General features: G+C 43.1%; 2 protein-coding genes across 4 annotated transcripts in view; one reads left to right on the top strand and one right to left on the bottom strand.

The window, feature by feature from the left end:
* Positions 1–19295, top strand: part of DNAH1 (dynein axonemal heavy chain 1) — a 125713-nt gene that overhangs the window by 90463 nt on the left and 15955 nt on the right. For all 3 annotated transcript variants that reach the window (XM_079967202.1, XM_079967204.1, XM_079967203.1), the window contains 10 exons: positions 10748–10939; positions 12634–12801; positions 12953–13144; positions 13605–13736; positions 15729–15854; positions 16230–16349; positions 16996–17145; positions 17732–17892; positions 18170–18395; positions 18494–18689. In XM_079967202.1, the coding sequence (XP_079823328.1) occupies positions 10748–10939; positions 12634–12801; positions 12953–13144; positions 13605–13736; positions 15729–15854; positions 16230–16349; positions 16996–17145; positions 17732–17892; positions 18170–18395; positions 18494–18689 (1663 nt within the window). The remainder of the gene's footprint in view (positions 1–10747; positions 10940–12633; positions 12802–12952; positions 13145–13604; positions 13737–15728; positions 15855–16229; positions 16350–16995; positions 17146–17731; positions 17893–18169; positions 18396–18493; positions 18690–19295) is intronic.
* LOC307211017 (HAUS augmin-like complex subunit 3) lies at positions 842–6044 on the bottom strand. Its single transcript, XM_079967232.1, has 4 exons — positions 4731–6044; positions 2706–3148; positions 1941–2157; positions 842–1676 (listed from the first exon to the last, which is right to left on the bottom strand). Exons 1-4 carry the CDS (start codon positions 5952–5954, stop codon positions 1461–1463), a joined length of 2100 nt encoding a protein of 699 aa, XP_079823358.1. The 5' UTR covers positions 5955–6044; the 3' UTR covers positions 842–1460.

Genomic DNA, 19295 nt, shown 5'->3' with positions numbered 1-19295 from the left:
GTCCTATTGAATTCAAAGGCCAACTCCCTTTTTACTAGTTTATTGAGCCACTGCAAAGCTTCCTAGCTGGGAAGAACATTGACAGCTGCTGAATACAAGCAGAAAATTAGTGCTACAGATCCTTGTCTCGTTTTCTGTTCACTGACATTTGAAGGTACATGCTGGGTTACTACCTACTATTATTTGGCACTTCCAGAAAATTTAGAAGGCCTATTGTCAATTATGTTCCCCCTGTTCAAGGACTGTTCCAAGAGTTGGGTTTATTTAGCCAGCTGTCAATTTGACTGATGTTGTAGTCAGTGCCTAGAGATGATCTTAAGAGTAGAGTCATATGGAGATTTTTTTAATGCTCTAGATGTGTATTTTTGCTACGCATGTGAAGACTTATTGTTAGTTGGTGCCCACCCCGTCAAGTAGCTCATCTGTATTGTCAGGTGGCAGCAGCAAGTCACCAAAAGCAATGTATAGGTGTATTTAGATATGTGCAATATCTTTTAGTATGTCTTAAATGCATAGTGGAAAATGCAGTTATATTGAGCTACTGTACTGGTGTATGAAAAGAGAGCCCCTCCATAACCTTACTTCAGAATTCTGGAAACAAAATTATATTGTAACTTATGATAAAATGTGTGGATCCTGTTGCCAATGAAATTATCTAAAAATAGGCTTCTATAATAAGTGATTATGACCAGTTTCCACCAGGATTCTGCAATGCCTGTCACCATATCCTATTTGAAAGGTAAAGGGAGAATGTGTTTCAATAATTATATTGCAACATCAGCATGTTTCTAGGCTAGTTGGTATAGCCCTTTGCCTAAACAAATAGTTAAAATTAAAGTGAACATTACTTTTATTAGCATATTTCAGTGAGTTGTTTTCAATATAAAACAAGCAACATGCCTGAAACTGGTACACATTATATTTTCAACCATGGAGCTTCTTGTATTACCACAATTTAAGGAAGCAAAAAATGGACCCTGACCATTAAACAAAACATTCTTGATTGTGCAGCCATGTTCTTCTTTCATCGCAGTTTTTTGAATAACATCAGTAATTGAGATAGAAAAATAGGTAGACAATAAATATGCAGGCAAGCAGAAAAGGGCAGCGCCCCATCTTAGAAGTATGCACTGTAGCTTTTAGTTTTAACCAACATCTCAGCCCACCCATCCATCACTACTTCCATCACTTTACTCAGACTCTGAAGGGAAAAAAACAGACTGTAGTTTAAGAGCCTTTTTTACCAAGTCATTGTAGGGAAGAAACACTGTATATGGAATTACCGGTAGGTCCAAATCTGTCTATTTTACAAAGAGAACATAGCAATGTAAGCTTTCATGAACAGGATTCTCCCTAAGGAGACTTTCCACTCAGTCTAGATGACGATAAGATGTGAGTACCTTCAAGCAAGGTGGAGGACTATTTTCTACTGAACTACTCTCATGTGACTATACCGACACCTAAGAAAATGCCAGGGTCTGTTTCTCAGCATCTTGCACCAGCTCCTTCAGCTGTTCTGGGTTAGTGAAGAAATGCATGTAGAGGCTGCGCTCAGTTTGCTGAAAGTGACTCCGCAGGGATTTTTGCTTGGCCTTCACATCACTCAAGGTGTCCATTAGCATTTGGTAGAGTTTGGCTTGTGTGGTGTAAAGCTGCTCCAGAGGTTCTTCTAGTCCCTGTAGAAAACAGGTGTCAAAACAAATAGGGGTTCAGAAGAAGCAGCACATATTTCTCCAATTTTTCATCATTTAGAAGTTTCACAGGGAGGGAAGTTTGCTACTTAAGGAGGACCGGGAGTCCCAAGAGTACAACACTTAATGGTGTAGCAAAAGCAAAGATCATTGTGTGCCATTAATTTGGTCTATTCTTGTGATTATTAATAGATAATATAGCAAGAAAAAGAAGATTCACACACATGATGGGCTACAGCTTTTGCTTACCTGAGCACGAAGCATTAGCTGGTTGCAGTCACCATACATCAAACAGTGAAGTACCTCATTGTCAGACTCCAGTTTAGGAAGCTGAGAGTGTGGTGTGGCCAGCTGCACTTTGAGCATCCTGAGCTCCTGGCATAACCGGGAGCCCCAGCCTGCCAAGGCCCCATAGGCATGGAAGAGTTGCTTATCGTGACTGTGCCTGTTTAGCATCTCCCACAGCCTAAGGAGGAAAGGAATACATAAGACGCATCCATCAGTTAGAAGCTTTGAGAAATTGTATCCATGACAGTTCTTGGCCTTGTACCAGTGAGAAAAGCGAGAGATTCATATACTTTGAAAATGGCTGCGCTATAGATGACTAGAGTGACTATAGAATTGTGCTGGGATGCTATCTCGTTTCTTGTTGATCTGCTGCTGTGAGAGAATTTTGAGTATTTGAAAGACTCAACCCGAGTTAGACTTGATGCTTGTTTAGCTGAATTAACAATTAGGAGTTTATCTGTTAATTCATCTCAAAGTGGTTTAAATGTCCTGCATTAATGACTATGGCTCTTTTCCAACATTCATTCAAGTGTGCTGCATAAAAGAAATGGGCGAGAAGGTCCTAGCGTTTTTTATCTTCAATAGGTTATGCTTCATTTTAGTCACATACCAGCTTATTTTTGTTTTCTAACGAGCCCCATTTCTACCCTAAGGAAGTATTTCCTTGTTTCTAAGACTTGCAGCCATTTGATACCTTTCCCCTGCCATAGCTCTTCTGATCTTTACCTTAACATGGTGAGATCACTGGGGTCTATCAGAGTCCGCGGGCATTGCTTAATGGAGAACCTTGAATCCTCAAAGCAGGCTTGCCATTCCTGTAATTTAGCATGTGATTCATTCGAGGTAGCCACCATCCCCTCCAGTTGGGTCTTCATCTGTTGCAGATTCTTCTGCTCATGCATCAGCAAGAGCCACAGCAGCTCCAAATGGCTCCACTGGACCATCATTTGGCCAGCAGCTTGTTCTTGCATCGATACAAGATGACCAAGTCTCCTGGTTTCCAAAGTGAGTTCTCCACATACTACAGGCAAGCGAAGGAGGCTGGCACTGGTCTGGAGCAAAGGGACAAGTTTTTTGGTTTTTGCCTGTCTAACCTCCCTTTGGAGGATACACAACTGCTCCTGGAAAGTGGCTCTACGAAGATACAGTTCTCCTTTCTCTTCCTCCACCTGTAGAAGAGAAGGACATTAAATTTCACATTCCCCTGCAGTTCTTGAAGGCCTCTACGAACTTTGCAAGAAAAACCACCAGTTTTGTTGGCAAGTATTCTCCTAACCCATGGGACTCTAACTAAAATACTATTGGGAATGACATCATGGTACTCTCCCTATATCTAAACCCATATATCTTGTTAAAAGTAACTCAAAAAACTGAGAATAATGCAGAACACAATACAAATAGCTTAGGACTAAATTGGTCCAGAGGACCTGTTAAGTTCTGATTTTCTAAGCCTAGTGATTATATCAGCTTTCTTTATAAAGCTTAGCAGCCAAGAGTCCATAAAGTGGGAGGTAGAAATTTACTCAAAACATGGGGCAGAAGTATTCTTTTTGTCTGTGTTTGCAGCATAGTTAATACATAATATTTTAATCTTGTTTTTAAGTTGCATTCATTCAACTTGTTTTTATTATTGCTTGTTAGCCGCCCTGAACCCGGCCTTGGCTGGGGAGGGCGGGGTATAAATAAAAATTATTCTTATTCTTATTATTATTATTATTTAGCTTACATATAAATAAGATGTCAGTTAAATAGGAACATTTCAAGGGGATTTTTGCTGTCACCCCAATCTATTAGTTTTTGACCTCATGGTTGAGAACATGTTGGATATACAGTACAGACTTTAAGTGAAAAACTGAATGTTGCTTTTACTTTTCTCTCCTGCCCTGCCCCACTTCCTAATGTTTCTTTTATTTTCATTCATCCCCAGCAAGGGATTTCTTTGTTTCCCTAGAGAAACTGCTTTCACCACCACCACTCATTTATTTCCTCTTCTCCAGAAGCATGTCCCTTATCCCAAACCTGCCAGTTTCAGCCTTCAGGAATGCCCTCTACTTCCACAAAATTTAATGTCCAGGGGTTGGCTCTTGGTGGATGGATACAGTCAGAGGTGGACAGAATCAAACATCAGCTCTGATGAATGCAGAGCCAAACAGGGGCTTGTGTGACAAAAAGAGTATTTGTTGCTGAACTTTATAGCATCTCTACAGATGTAAAAAGTCTGGTGGTTCAAACCCATTCACCAAGTGCAACAGGTGAATTAGAGTCTCACTCTTTTATTATTCGTATCTCTCTCTCTCTCAATGCATTTCTGTGTTGCAGAGCCTATTGTACAGTGGTGCCCCGCAAGACGAACGCCTCGCAAGACGGAAAACCCGCTAGACGAAAGGGTTTTCCGTTTTGGAGGCGCTTCGCAAAACGAAATTCCCTATGGGCTTGCTTCGCAAGACGAAAATGTCTTGCGAGTTCCTGCGGGTTTTTCCCCCTTTTCCCCCCCTTTTCCTAAGCCGCTAAGCCGCTTATCAGCTGATCCGCTGATAAGCCGCTTAACAGCTGATCGCTAAAAGCCGCTAAACCGCTAATAGCGCTAATCCGCTAAGCTGTCAATGGGCTTGCTTCGCAAGACGAAAAAACCGCTATACGAAGAGCCTCACGGAACGGATTAATTTCGTCTTGCGAGGCACCACTGTATTACAGGTGCTTACTGTCATTTACTAAACCCTGTTTGTTTAAGCCAGGAAGCTAGTGACATACCTTGTTCTCCTTAGCAGCCTTGAGGGCCTTCCCTGCCCATTTCAAGGTATATGAAATTCCTTTAATGTTTGCAGAGGTCACAAGTGCCTTTTCCTGACTGCACATGTAAGCCAATGCCATGCGCTCCAGTTCTTCCTGATAGCTGCTCAGCTTGTCATCTTTGGTATGCTCCATTTCAGCAGCTTCTCCCCGCATCTTCAACCCTCCTTGACGACCATCCTGAACGGTTCTGAAGTTCTCACTTTCCATTCGGTCCGTATCTTGCGGCAGAGCTTTACAAGTAAACTCTGGCTCGTTCTTATTGGCCAGCTGCCCCTTGGGGAGAACTTGGCTTTTCAGTGTGCCATGTGTCGTTTTGTGACCTTCGGAATCATCACTGCAGATTGTACTCTTACTATCTAACAGCACTTTCTGAGCTCGTCTTTCCATAGACCCTGTATCCAGTTTTTCCCAAGAGTCTCCCTGCCCCCTTTTCACCAGAACTGTTTGATCAGCTTCCACATCGCTGACAACATCTGGCAAGACCTTTGGTGAGAATCCCAATAAAGCCTTTGTGACTTTTTCTTCCAATTCAAGGCAACGTTCCAGGTCCGCTGCTGCCATTGAGGCTTCCTGCCGCTTGCTTGCAGGCTTCCTGTGCCATTGCATCAGCTCCTTTACTTTCTTACAGGCTTGGCTGAGACCATCATTGCTCTGAAAGTTCTCTGGCTCTAGCCGCAGGTGTGCCTTCTTCAGCTCCCGGCTTGCTTTCTCTTTCTTCTCAGCTGAATGACAGAGCTCCCGCTTCAAGCTGGCTAGACGAATTTGGAGCTTGGTGCGCCGCATTACCCGACAGGCGCATTGGCTCTTCAGCATCTGCACCTCTTGTTCAAGTGTCTCGAGAGGCAAGGTGTCATTCTCCTGCATAGCACACCTGAGCTGAGAGGCTTGGCGGCAGGTCTTCAACACCTGTTCCAGTGCTTCACCTTCCAGAACAGGCTTCCCGGAAATGACCAGTTTCTCATAGGCCTCCAGTTCTGTAGAACTGGATACATTCTCCTCCCCCACTATGTTGCAGAAAGACTCAAGAAACTGTTCTGTCTCAGGACAATCAAAGAGCCAGTCAAAGTCTTTCTCCTGAAGATCATCTGCCTTGGGATAAACAAATTTCAGGGTCTCCACAAACTCACTTCCTCTGTCAACTGTATCCAGGAGGAAAACTCTGGAGCGTCTCCGTGAGAGCATGTTCTAGTTCTTCGAACCCTGGAGGGAGCAGATGCAATTTGCTTATTAAAATGCAGGGAGGTCTCCCTTGTGCCCACCTATGCTATCATTGCACAAGTAAGATGTTTAATAGAGGTGTGCACCAACCATAAGATTTTGACTTGTATCTTCCGCTTTGGGAAGCAGCCCAGTCTTTTTTGGAGTCACTCCATCTTTCCAGCTTGACTCATTTGGGGGAGGGGGGTCAAATTCATTCTACTAAAAACAAAGCTCTGCTTTTCCTACATTCAGTAATGGAAAATCTAAACGTGGCTATAATTTTTTCTCATTTCACAGAATTTGATGAAATTTGCAGATATAGGAGTCCTACTAGGGTTGGTTAAGTCTGCCAAATTGTATGCAGATACATTCTGGGGTGGGGGGTGGGGGGTTGTACAAAGAGCCTGTTACCCAGCAAAGAACCCATGCAAGTAAGTAGACAGGCTTCTCCTCCCTGGGGGAGGGATACAGAATCTTTCCCCTGGGAAAGAATGCAGCACTCATTTTGAAAAGCAGCATTGCGGGCACTCAATTCTACAGAGGAACTTGGGACTTTAAGGAGTCTCCAGTCAGTCTGATTCAAGCATGTGAAAACCTTACCCAAATCACCCCTATTTGCCTCATTAATTTGGGAAGTACAGAGCTGATGCACACCCCTAGTATCGGTTATCTGAATTCCACACCTTGAGAATTTTAGTGTTAACTTTCTCCATGCATTTGGGTGTTAAAATAGCTTTTATCTTGAAAATAGCTTTTATCTTGAAAGCATGCAGATAATAATTGGTTAAATTTTATAATATAAAGGAGGATCAAGCAGGATTGCTCATGGTCAGGGAAAAGTTTCAGGGCCCTACATAAATACTTGTTCTGCCCTTTGGATACTATCCCCCAGCTTCTTCACACACAGACCACAACCACCCTGGAGCAATCCTGTGAGCCAAGTGATTCACTTTGCATTTTTATTTGCATCAACATCATTGCAGGATGTTGGACTAAATGACCCTCGGGGTCCTTTCCAACTCAGCAATTCTGTGATCAAAACCCCACTGGTGCAGTAGCAAAACAACAATGCATGTAGTCTTTTTTTAGCCACTCTTTGTAACTTACCCCTGTAACCCTGGAAGCAAACTGTAGCCTGGAGTTCTCTTATACCTATTTCTGCAGAAACCAGCAGGGGGAACTTTTCACAGCACAAAGATCAAGTATTAGCGGCTGCTAATTGTCCTGATTGCAAACTGCTGTGTTAAAGCTATATCAAAAGCCAATTGACAAATTGGTACGATTAGTTTCTATCCAGTATTGTACTCCTATATCCGGCAGCTGCCTTTTGTATTGATCATCACTGCCATCCTGTCTGTACAATTTCTGCTCACGGGTGGCAATGCAATGAAAGCCCATCAGCTCTAGTATGCTCAGTACTTTCCCAGCCTGTAGCCCTACTGATACATAATAGGGGAGCTCATCCCATTGCATTCCAAAAAGACATTCTTGAGATTCTTCTCTTGCATGCATACCTACCTAGCCATCTGATGGCAAACACTGGGACACTTCAGCCATTATTTGTATCAGGTGGTTTTATCCGTAATTGAATGCACACTTACCCGAAAGGAAATTTAGTGGAGCTTCCAAATACACATACATACATACATACATACATACATACATTGACACAGAGGTCGTATGACAATAATCTAAGCCGGGGAAAGTTCAAGCTCAAATGTTCTTTTCTCATTCAGCGTGGTTCTAACATTGAGTGACAACTTGCAAACATGAAACCATCTTCAAAGATATGACAACAGGGACAGTTTTCATATAATGCCAAGCACAATATTGTTCACTCATATAGTTTGAGTGACTAAGGCTCACTGTCCTAACCTCAATTACCTGGGAGTAAGCCCCATGGAATTCAACAGGGCTTACTTCTGAGTAGACATGGTTAAGATTGTGCCATAAATTAGGCAATACTAAGTGATCTAGACCAGATGTGAGAAACCATTGGCCATGCTTGCTGGGGCTGATGGGAGCTGTAGTTCAGCATCATCTGAACAGCCAAGGGTTCCTCATACTTGAGTTCAACAAAGAAGGTCAGGGCCCTGCATCCTTAATGGATATGCAGAAGAGAGCATTTGAAAGGGTTACCTGCTGAAAAAGAAGACTGGGCCCCTTTAATAGTTAAGTAGAAGGAGGACTTTCAGCTGGTGTTGCTTATATTATATGCTGCAGCTGTTAACATCCCTCTTTTCCATAGCTATTAAAGGTTTGGGAGCTTTGTCTTTTTCAACTGGCCACCCTAGCATTTGGACACTTACTGCTCTTCATGTCCTGAAATTCTCTTTTCTACACTATGAAAGGTTTATGAACCCAGTCTTCTTTTTTCCTCATGCCACTAGGCATGGGTAAAGGTAAAGGTAAAGGGACCCCTGACAGTTAAGTCCAGTTGCAGACGACACTGGGGTTGCAGCATTCATCTCGCTTTACAAGCCGAGGGAGCTGGCGTTTGTCCACAGACAGCTTCTGGGTCATGTGGCCAGCACGACTAAGCCGCTTCTGGTGAACCAGAGCAGCGCACGGAAACGCCGTTTACCTTCCCGATGGAGCGGTACCTATTTTATCTACTTTGATTTTGACATGCTTTCAAACTGCTAGGTTAGCAGGAGCAGGGACCAAGCAACAGGAGCTCACCCCGTCGTGGGGATTCGAACCACCGACCTTATGATCAGCAAGCCCTAGGCTCAGTGGTTTAGACCACAGCGCCACCCACATCCCACAGTGCCACCCGCTGTGTAAATAATGTGTAAATCAAACCTAAGTAAGTGGTGGTTCAAACCTGAAGAAGCAGCCATATTCAGTGCAGCTATCATCTCTCCTCCCAAGAAATAAGAACCACACCTTCAAAACTACTGCATTTAAACATGCCACTGGGTAGTATTCTGCAAACCTATCCTGTCTGCTTGTGCAGTGGAACTTGTCCCCTTCTCTCCCCCCCCCCCCTTGCACACACTCCATGCCCCTTCCAATTCTGCTTTATGGGGTTGGGAAACCCCTAGAATAGATTTAAGGGGTGCATGGCAGGGAGGAGAAAAAATTCAATTGCACAAGCAGAAATCCTTCAGCTGACAGAATGTTCCCTCAGTGTTACTTTGGATTCTATCCTTTCCACTAGTCTCAAAAAAAAAAATCTCTTCTCCAATTTTTAATCTACCTGCAATTTGCAGACTACTGGGGTATGCTGTGTATTCCCAGTATCTCAGTTTTCTCTCCTGCAAATTTTCTCACCTCTTCAACTGTACCTACCAAAATCACTGACCACCTCCTCCTACCAAATTCAAAGGTCTCTATTTAGTCCTCATTCCCCTTGACCTCTATTCTCCCTTTCAAATTGATCACTCTCTCTTGCTTGGCTCCCCTTTTGCCCTAAGTTTCCATGATTCTGCCCTCCATGAATTCTTTTCCTACATACCTAATTACTCTTTCAGCATTTTCATACAAGAAATCTCTTCTCCTGCTTTCCTTCTGTGTTATCTGCTCATTTTGATCTGATAGAAGAAAGGACATTGTGGCAGTGGTTGAGCGCCCTGGGATGGTTAGTACAAGTGCGGTGATGATCTCGTTCCTCAGGTCTTTGTAGAGAGTACAAGACAGGAGGACATGTGCCGCTGTTTTGGTGTTTCCTTCTGTGTTGTGGTTCCTATTCTTCCCTTTCTGCTGTTCTTCCTCTGCACACATTGTAGAGTGGCTTTAAGTACCACCTATACACTGCTAATGCCCAGTTCTGCCTCGCTAGCCTAGAATTTCTCTCTTTCATCTGATATCACATGTACAAGTCTTCACTGGTTATTTCTTTTTGGTAGTTCCATTGTTGTCTCAAACTCATTACATCCAAGACCAAACTTCTCATTGTTTGTCCCAGCCCCCTCACACTATCAGTATTCATTGATAACACCACCATCTACCCTGTTGAAAAGGTACAACGCCCTCTCCCTCTTTCCCTTGGTCCTTTTCTTTCTGACATCTTGGCAAAAGCTGATTCAGGCCCTGGTCATCTTGCATCTTAATCACTGCAATCTTTTCTCAGCATCGTTGCCTCATTTTTGTTCCCCTCACCTCAGTCCAGCACTTGGTTGTCAAAAAGCATTCAACTCTCTTATAATGCTGGCCATATGATACACTTCCTTAAGTTCCTAGACTTCTTACCTATTCAGTTATCCGCATGGTCCCTTATCCCTTTTCATTCATATATCCTGATGCATTCCTGCCTGTAATCTTCACTTGTCCCTCTCTGCCACCCTCTGCTGCCCAAAGGTCTTTTGCTCTTTGCAGCCTCCCAGAATGTCCCCATGATGCCATCCTATCTTCAAACCCCTCCTACCTTTCCATGAAGCCTTTAGCAGAACCCCGCTAGTCCTCATGCCCCCATTATAACTAAGCTTAAATACATGTCGCTGAAGTAATATCATATTCTTGCCCCTTTTACCCCTTCCTTTGTTGTCTTCCTTGTGTCAGTTTGTAGACAGTAAGCCCCTTGGGGGCAGGGACCTGTCCTTTCTTTCTTTGTAAAGTGCTGTGTGCATGGATAGCATTATATAAACAATGTCAATGATCAGAGAAAGGGTGCTCAGCTTTATGAATGGTGGTGCTCTTTTAAAGACCATATTCTAATCTTGATTTATTTCATGCCTCAATACTGAAGTCCAGGATAGTTAGGAATGCCCCCCAGCAGATGTGGCATTATACTGAATTACTGATCCACTTCTTTCCCCCGTGTTTCCAACTAGGTGCGAGCGATGCAGCGTCCTCCACTTGGAGTGAAGATGGTGATTGAAGCTGTCTGCATTATGAAGGGCATCAAGCCCAAGAAAGTGGCAGGAGAGAAACTAGGTTCCAAATTAGATGACTATTGGGAACCTGGCAAAGTCCTTCTTCAGGACCCAGGGAAATTTCTTGAAAGCTTGTTTAAATATGATAAGGTAAGTACCATAGTAGTCAGTCAGTCAGTCATTCAGTCATTCTCTCTCTTCCATACTGACCAGAATAAAACTGTCTTGGCTTCTCCTGTTCCTACAGAGGGAGTTGTTATTAAAAGCTCAGGAGCGAGGGCTAGTAAAAAAGAAAAGGGCAAGCCTAAGTACTAGTGTAGCTGGCATAATTGTGAAACTTAAGCTTGCCATCTAGTCAGTCAAATGCTTTTCTCTCATAGCTTTTTGGTTTGTGCTAGTAAAGCTCAATTTGATTAGTTAATGGGCATATATTTCAGAGAAATAATACATCCAATATGCTACATCTCTGAGTAGGGATTTCTAGGATGCTCCTTTTTCCTCCCCTCACCACCTCACCTAATCTGATGTATTTGGCAGGGAGGGAGGGAGGGAGGGAGGGAGGAGGCATCTACCATTTCCCCACTTTATTTTATTTTGGCTCAAGCCTGGATATGAGCTCCAGGGTCTCACGGTGTGCGTTTCAGAGAAGCAGCCATCCTTGCAAATCCTCAGAGTAGATTAAAATCCAAGGGTGACAAGAACTCTTGGTTTAATATCCTCCCACCCATGCCACAAATCCCAAAAACACGGCCAGGAGAAGTTCGGCAAGGGCTTTTCCTGGCAAGGAAGCATTTGGTGACAGTGAAATCTTTCAAAGCAGTCATCTCCATTGATGCCCATCAGGGCTGCTTTGAAAAGATGCACCTGAAAAATGATTTTATGTAGGGGCAAGGCGGAAATGCCACTACTCACAGGGGACCCTATTGCTCCAGTAGTCTCCTGCCCCTAAGATTAATTTTCACAGGTATAGCCCCTGTTGGAGACCAACCATCCCACATTTCTTAGGAGGTGCAGCCCCTTTATTGTACCTTATTCCATTAAATGTAGCAATTAAACAACAATTCAGTTAAACAGAGGGGTTGAAAGAAGCCACACCCAGTGAAACTGCTGGTGGAAATAAACACCTTATATCTGCAGAGAATCCTTCAGGCTAAAGGGTTTTACAAGGTGAAGCCTGCTTGCCCCAGATGCTTCCCTTAGCTAGGGGAGAGTTCTCTTAGCCACACAAAGCTATCATTTGACAGCCAGGGATCTGGGAGGTGTGCAAGCAATCCCTGGCTGTGAAATGGGGAAAGCGGGTCAAGTTCATCTTCTTCCCAATTTAGGGAGGAAATGGCTCGATTTATTCCCAGGTTAAGGTTGCGTAAAACATGGACCATGCATCTATCTGTAGTCACAAGCTGGCTATGAAGCAAATGTCAGTGTTGATGTTCCCAATTAAGGGATGTGATGCGAGGAATACTCAGCTGTCCTTTTGACTCTGGTTAGACACTGGACACTCCTTGGCCTACTCACCTTTTGATTCTTGGCCTGAACCAGCAGATGAAAATAAATGGTTTCCTTTCCTTCCACTTTTCGGGGAGGTAATGATAGCTTGTATTGCCCACAAACCAAACAAATTGCCTTGCAATAATAAAAGCCATATTGAAGGAATGAACAAGCAATGCATAAGCTTGGCTTGAAGCTAGAAACAAAGAAGGGAGTGCACAATTGGGAGTTTATGCTTTTCCTGCCACACTGATGAATTTTTGCCATGGGGTTTGGTTCTGCCTCACAGCTGACTCCCCTGATGTCTCAGACCTTGATGCTCCCAGCACTCATAATCTCTTCTTTAACCCTTTCAGGATAACATTGCAGATTCAGTAATTAAGTTGATCCAGCCATATATCGACAGTGACGAATTTCAGCCAGCAGCCATAGCCAAAGTGTCCAAAGCCTGCACATCTATCTGCCAGTGGGTCAGGGCCATGCATAAGTATCACTTCGTGGCAAAAGCTGTGGAGCCAAAACGAGTAAGAACTAGAGCAGTGCTTCTTCAAAGTTATTGCATGTACACCTAAAACGGAATGGAGCCTCTGCCTGCCCCATTGCTGCTAACCACAATTATTTTCCTTGGAATTATGGCAGAACTTGACAATCACAAGAATTTCTCTCTCTCCACAGCAAGCCTTGAGGGAGGCTGAAGAAGACCTCCAGGCCACACAGAAGATTCTGGATGAGGCCAAGGAGCGTCTTCGAGAGGTGGAAGATGGCATTGCCAACCTGCAGGCCAAATACCAAGGTACTCTGGCCACAAAAGAGGAACTCGAGATGAAGTGTGATCAGTGTGAGCAGAGACTGGGTCGGGCTGACAAGGTAAGGACCACGGCCACAACTGTGGATTCTCCTCCCCCATTCCCTTCACCAGGCCTCACCTACCACTTGTTGGGGAAGATGGAAGACAGGAGCAGAGGCCGAAGGAAAGAACTGGGGGTAAAGAAACAGCTTTCTTTTGTTTCACATCAGCCGAGCTATTAAAGAGACAGACACAATCTCCAAGTTGCAATCCAGAAACTTGGGGGGGGGGGGATACTAGTAAAACCACCAATTTCTTCTGACAATTATGTCCGCCCGAGTAAGTTTGCCATATCCTCATCGATAGTAATTTTGTGGCCTTAATCACAGCAGGGAGTCAAATCTGCTTTTTCATTTCCCATATATCAGTAGTTGGGCTTAGGTAGGCAGTCCCAGTCACTGTTTTCCTGCGGCATTTTCTGCTGGGGTTTGGTGGAGCTTCTTTGAGAAAGAAACTAATGTCAATCTTTCTTTTCTCCAGTTGATTAATGGTCTGGCTGATGAAAGGATACGCTGGCAGGAAACAGTCCAGAACCTGGATTATATGATTAACAACATTGCAGGGGATGTGTTGGCTTCAGCTGGCTTTATAGCATACATGGGCCCTTTTACAGTGAGTAGGAAAAATATTTTATTTTCCAGAATACCTGATCAGTGTCTTGATTTAGTTCTGGTTCAGAATAAGTTCCCCAAGAGAAAATATGTTTCTGGGTCAAATTCTTGCTGCATCCCACATTGTAGCCAAACCATAGTGGCATAGTGCTGAATTGTCAAACATACAAGGGTTGAAACTGGGATAGTTGCAGTCAAAATCTAACAGTGCATATTCTTGTTAATTAGTAAGTCTGGGGGCCAATGGCCACAGATCTATTAATTACTAAATGGGCAGTCTTAGACCATAGGAATGTAACTGGTGGAGAGAGAGCTCTGTGTGATGTCATTTGCCCTGTTTCCAGTGGCAGGAAGAAATGAGACATATGTTGCTCTCTCTCTCTCTTTGTCCTTTTGCACCATGCTTTTGATGGAAATAGTTGTCTGTCTGTGTTCTCCCCATGTGCAGACATAGTTGAATCTTATAATTTAACTATGAATTTTGTAACCTAGAAGTATTTTTACCTGCATTGTTTTTGCTGGTGTTTGTTGAAAATGAGTGCAAGACTTTAAGTAAGCGCTATTTTTAACTTACTTTACAGTTTTTGTTTTGATTATTTTTCCAAGTGTGGTAACTAAAAAGGGGGAAGCGAGCTTACTTCAAAACTGGATTTAAATAGGTTTTGCAGCCTTTCCTTAACTTTTATTTTTTCTGCCAAGGGATAGTAATCTGAAACTCTGACTAGCTAGCTTTCTAAGTGCAAACGCTAAGCTGATTATTCTAAACGTTTAAATCCCAAACACATGGGGAGACTGGAATGATAATTGTAATTAATACATCCTCTCCTACTTACTAAATCTGTCCCACAAGAGAAACAGCCAGTGCAATTGATAGTTAACAAGTATAAAGTGATGCATATTGGGTTTTTAAAAACCTAACTTCACCTATGTGCTAGTGGGTCCTGAATTGGCGGTCACTGTCCAGGAAATAATTCTTTGTCAAGGTAGATAGATTAACGAAAATGCCAACCCAATATAAAAAAGAGGAATTCCATATTCGGGTTCATTTAGGGAAGGGAGTGAAAATAAAATTTCCAATATCATAATGCCCTTATAAAAATTGATGTGCAGTCACACATGGACTATTATGTACAGTTCTCATTGCTTCATGTCAAGAAGACTATTGTAGACCTGGAAAAGGTGCAGAAAAGGGAAACCAAAATTAGGAAGGGGCTGGAACAGTTCAGTTTAGAAAAAAACCTACAAGTAAGGAGTAGGGCATGATAGAAATATAGAAAATTATCCTGGGTGTAGATGAAAGTGGATAGAGAGAATTTTTCTCCTTCTCTCTTAATACTTGAACCCAGAGTCATCCAATGAAACTGTGTGTTGGACAATTTAGGAAAGACCAAAGGAAGTTCTCTTTCACCACCGTGTGATGCAGTAAAGGCCACCAACTGGGGTGGTTTTGAAAGAGATGTTGATAAATCCATGAAGGAGAAAGCAGTCAGTGGCTACTAGTCACGATGGCTGCGTACAGAAGTGGTTTGCACGGTGGGCTGCGCTGCAGAACCGCCCTCCTGACACCAGCATTTCTGCCACTTAACAGGTCAGTGCAGGGGCAGGATAGCAGCAGAACTGGGGCTTCACAGGCTCCCCAGCAAGAGCACCAGAGTAGCCCCAACCTCACCATTGCCTTGTCCCATCACCACACTGTAAACAGCAGCAACACCAGCGTTGGGAGGATGGCTCCTCAGCATCACCCCACTGCGCCAGCCAGTGATGAACTGCTGAATACCAATTGCCTGGGAGCACAAGTGGGGAGAGTGCTGTTGCACTCATGTCCCATGAGCTTCCTATAGGTATGTTGTTGGCTACTGTGTGAACAAGATGCTAGACAATCCATTGGAACAGCTAAGCATGTGGGCCTCAATTCTCTTTTTCAGCATGTTGGCCTAATTTAGCTAACTGTAATACTGATTTAAGATCATTGATGCATAGTTTTCCTTTGCAGGGTCAATACCGCAATTCACTTTATGATGAATGGATAAGTAAGCTTGAGACGTATAATGTTCCACACACGAAAGAACCAAACCTGATAGGCACACTTGGAGACCCAGTGAAAATCCGATCGTGGCAGGTAATTTTAACAGTATACACTGACTGAATTGTTTTGAAATGTGTTCCCATGCTTTGAATAACTTGTGGGGCTGAATCCTAGCTATGTGGACATGGCTTTGGTTTCCCAGGCCCTAATTACATTGTAGACAAAACTCAAGAAGAAGTGAATCACAGAATAACTATACAATGGGTTGCACTGCACACCTCACCTTGTCCTCTCCTCCGCTAGCAGAAGTTTAAATTATAGAAAATTTGCTTGATTGACATATTTTGCACAGGTTACATAAATTCATTTTCCTTGCTGCAGACCATATGTTATTGCCAGTGCAGTTTTGTTTAGGGGCAGAGTACCCAGAATTTGTGCTTAGTGTTAAAATGACATGTTCTTATTCAGATTGCAGGTCTACCCAATGATACATTATCTGTGGAGAATGGAATGATAACTCAGTTCTCTCAGCGCTGGACTCTCTTCATAGACCCCCAGGGACAAGCCAACAAATGGATAAAAAACTTGGTAAGGGCTTCTGCTTCTGCAAAGTCATTAATCCAGTTCAGTGGTACCAGGGGATTTGGTACCCCATCCTATCTCTGAGAGTGAAGTTCTGTTCCTATAAAGGCATGTTGTTTACATCTCACTGTTAAAATTCCCAGTTTGCAAACTATAAATGCAAATGTAAAAAAAATACACCCTTGTTATCTGAATCTTCTGATTATCTTATTATTACTATTTTAAAAAAATTCTGCTCTTTCCTTCATGAAATGATGGAAATATGGTTTAAGAATTTTAAAGCAGAAAACCAAACTTCATGGGTTTGAAGGTTCAGCTGCCAATTCTGAGTATTGATTTTGCAATGTGAAAAACCGTGATCAAAAAGCAAAAGCAGAACGGGGCATTGAACTGTTATCATGAAGAAATATGAGCAGTGAAAGTGGTTATCACACAAGTGTTCCTTTTGGTTGCTTTCACACATTGGAGAGTCGCAGGTCTGGGTGTTCGCTGTGTTCAATTTATTAACAAAGTGGATTCTTATACTCAAGATTTCTCCACCCCCACCCCATGTTTCTTTTAATCATTTTTCCATTTGTTGTTCCACATTCACACAAGCAGGCCCCCACTTATCACCTGTACTGAGTTTGTCTGCACCTTCTCTGTTTTTCAGGAGAGAGATAGTGGGTTAGATACATCTAAGCTCAGTGATCGGGACTTCCTGCGCAGCTTGGAGAATGCCATTCGTTTTGGAAAGCCGTTCCTACTGGAGAATGTTGGTGAAGAACTGGATCCGGCCCTTGAACCTGTCCTGCTAAAACAGGTGCCTCTGATTTGTCTGTGCCTGTTTGATAAAGTATTAGCAGGCACTGGCAACTTTTCTGCTGTCAGCACTGAGTGAAGGGGCTACTCTAATGTTGGAATGCCTTTCATCTTTAAGAACTGGCATCTTCTGTGTGAATTGGGGTTACAAAGGTGCAGATTTGTAGTTGAGAAGCTTTGGGTGGAGAAGGCTTACTTCTTCCCCTGACTGCTGGTTTTGCCTCTATTAGCTGCTGTTCCCCTGTTATCATCCATAAAATGAAGGAAAGAGAAATGCTTGTTAATATGTGTTGATATGCTGGACCAACTGGGACTAGGAAGCAGCTTTGATGCCGAGACGTGCAAATTTGTCTTCTGGTTGTAGACTGATACTAGCCCAGAAATTATGCAAAAATCCATTCTGGCCTCACCATTACCATCTACTTTTGCCCATCCCAAGCCACACTATCCGTACACTCTCAATAACATGAATTTGTTGGACAGAGTTGGCTATGAAAGTTGTGTTACTATGTGTTACAGAATTGTGTCTCTTTTGTTTGCACAGATGTTTGTTGCTTCTTCTTTTTACTTGTTTTCCTGATATACAGACCTATAAGCAGCAAGGTAGCACAGTGTTGAAGCTGGGAGACACAATCATTCCATACCATGAGGACTTCAAGATGTACATCACCACCAACCTACCTAATCCCCACTACACACCAGAGCTGTCCACCAAGCTTACGCTGATTAACTTCACCCTATCCCCCAGGTAACACCAGCTCTACTTTTCATTGCTGATGCCAGCAAGTGTTCTGATACTCTCCTTGGGCTTAATCATGTCAGCTGCTTTTCCCCACCTATAGTTCTGAGACAGAGGTTGCATCCCATCAATCTTGAGAGATGGAACTGTGGATTTGAGCCCTGCTAGGCATGCAGTTTGCGGCTGGGGAAAGTCTGAAACCAAGCTCTAATAGAACATGAAGATTCAATATGACCCTTTGCTGTTCAAATTGTAATATGTGTGGTTACTTCTCTTCTTTCTACAGTGGCTTAGAGGATCAGCTGCTAGGCCAAGTGGTAGCTGAAGAGCGGCCTGACTTGGAAGAGGCCAAGAACCAATTGATTGTCAGTAATGCCAAGATGCGACAGGAGCTGAAGGAGATAGAAGATCAGATCCTGTACCGCTTGAGCTCTTCTGAGGGGAACCCTGTTGATGATCTAGAGCTTATCAAAGTATTGGAGGCATCCAAGCTAAAAGCAGGGGAGATTCAGGTTGGTGACTAATCTGCACTTCCACTGCAGCCTGTCAGCTGTTTGTTTTGACTTAATATGGAATGGTGCATTTTGTCTCGGTCTTGAATCTCCTGCAGGCCAAAGTGAAGGTAGCTGAACAGACAGAGAAGGATATTGACATCACCCGGCTGGAGTATGTGCCTGTGGCTGTCCGCACCCAGATCCTCTTCTTCTGTGTCTCAGACTTGGCCAATGTCGATCCCATGTACCAGTATTCATTGGAATGGTTCCTCAACATATTTCTGACAGGAATTGCAAACGCTGAGAGAGCAGGTACCTCTGATAATGTGCTGTGTGTGAAGAGAATCCCATCCCAAACCCCTCAGTGTCTCACTTAGAACTATAGAATTGTAGAGTTGGAAGGGGCCATACTCTGATCAACACTAAAACGACAATTTCATAGTCCGAATGTTCAGAGTTTCTAAAGTATTATGTTTGCATAGTAAAGGTGTTAGCCTTAGGATAGTAACCTCAGCTAAGTAAAAATATAATGTATTGGTGATCCCAAATGCTATATCCCGTTATGTTTGTTACAAGCCATCCCAAAATTAATAGGTGGTCTTGCAGTTCTTCTGGAAGATGTTCAGACTTTTGAAGGACTGGAGATTTGTTCATCCTTGCACTTCAATATCCAGTAGAGCTCAGTGCTGGAATAAAATTGGCACACAAACCTTTTAAGAGTACATCTACTCATTATGGATCATAATCAGCCCCTACTAGTTTATTGCCAGAGGTGCAGAATCTCAATGAACTTCAGCTTGATCCTAGATTATTTCTGTATGGGGTTCAGGAAAAAAAATCCACTTTACTGAATCTATAGATGGTCATCATTTCAGGTGATGCTGGTGGCAACATTCAGCCATTTATGCTGTAGAACTA

Source organism: Podarcis cretensis (assembly GCF_951804945.1).
Source record: "Podarcis cretensis genome assembly, chromosome: 2".
Taxonomy (NCBI): domain Eukaryota; kingdom Metazoa; phylum Chordata; class Lepidosauria; order Squamata; family Lacertidae; genus Podarcis; species Podarcis cretensis.
The sequence above is the reverse complement of the archived record's forward strand: the minus strand, read 5'-3'. Positions and strand labels throughout refer to the sequence as shown.

Bases quoted from the DNA above. Each gene is read 5' to 3' on its own strand.
- LOC307211017 (XM_079967232.1), bottom strand. From the start codon at position 5,954: ATGCTCTCACGGAGACGCTCCAGAGTTTTCCTCCTGGATACAGTTGAC. The intron at 3,149-4,730 runs GTATGTCACTAG...TCTCTTCTACAG, and splicing joins AGGCTGCTAAGGAGAACAAG to GTGGAGGAAGAGAAAGGAGA. The intron at 2,158-2,705 runs GTAAAGATCAGA...TTTCCTCCTTAG, and splicing joins AGTGATCTCACCATGTTAAG to GCTGTGGGAGATGCTAAACA.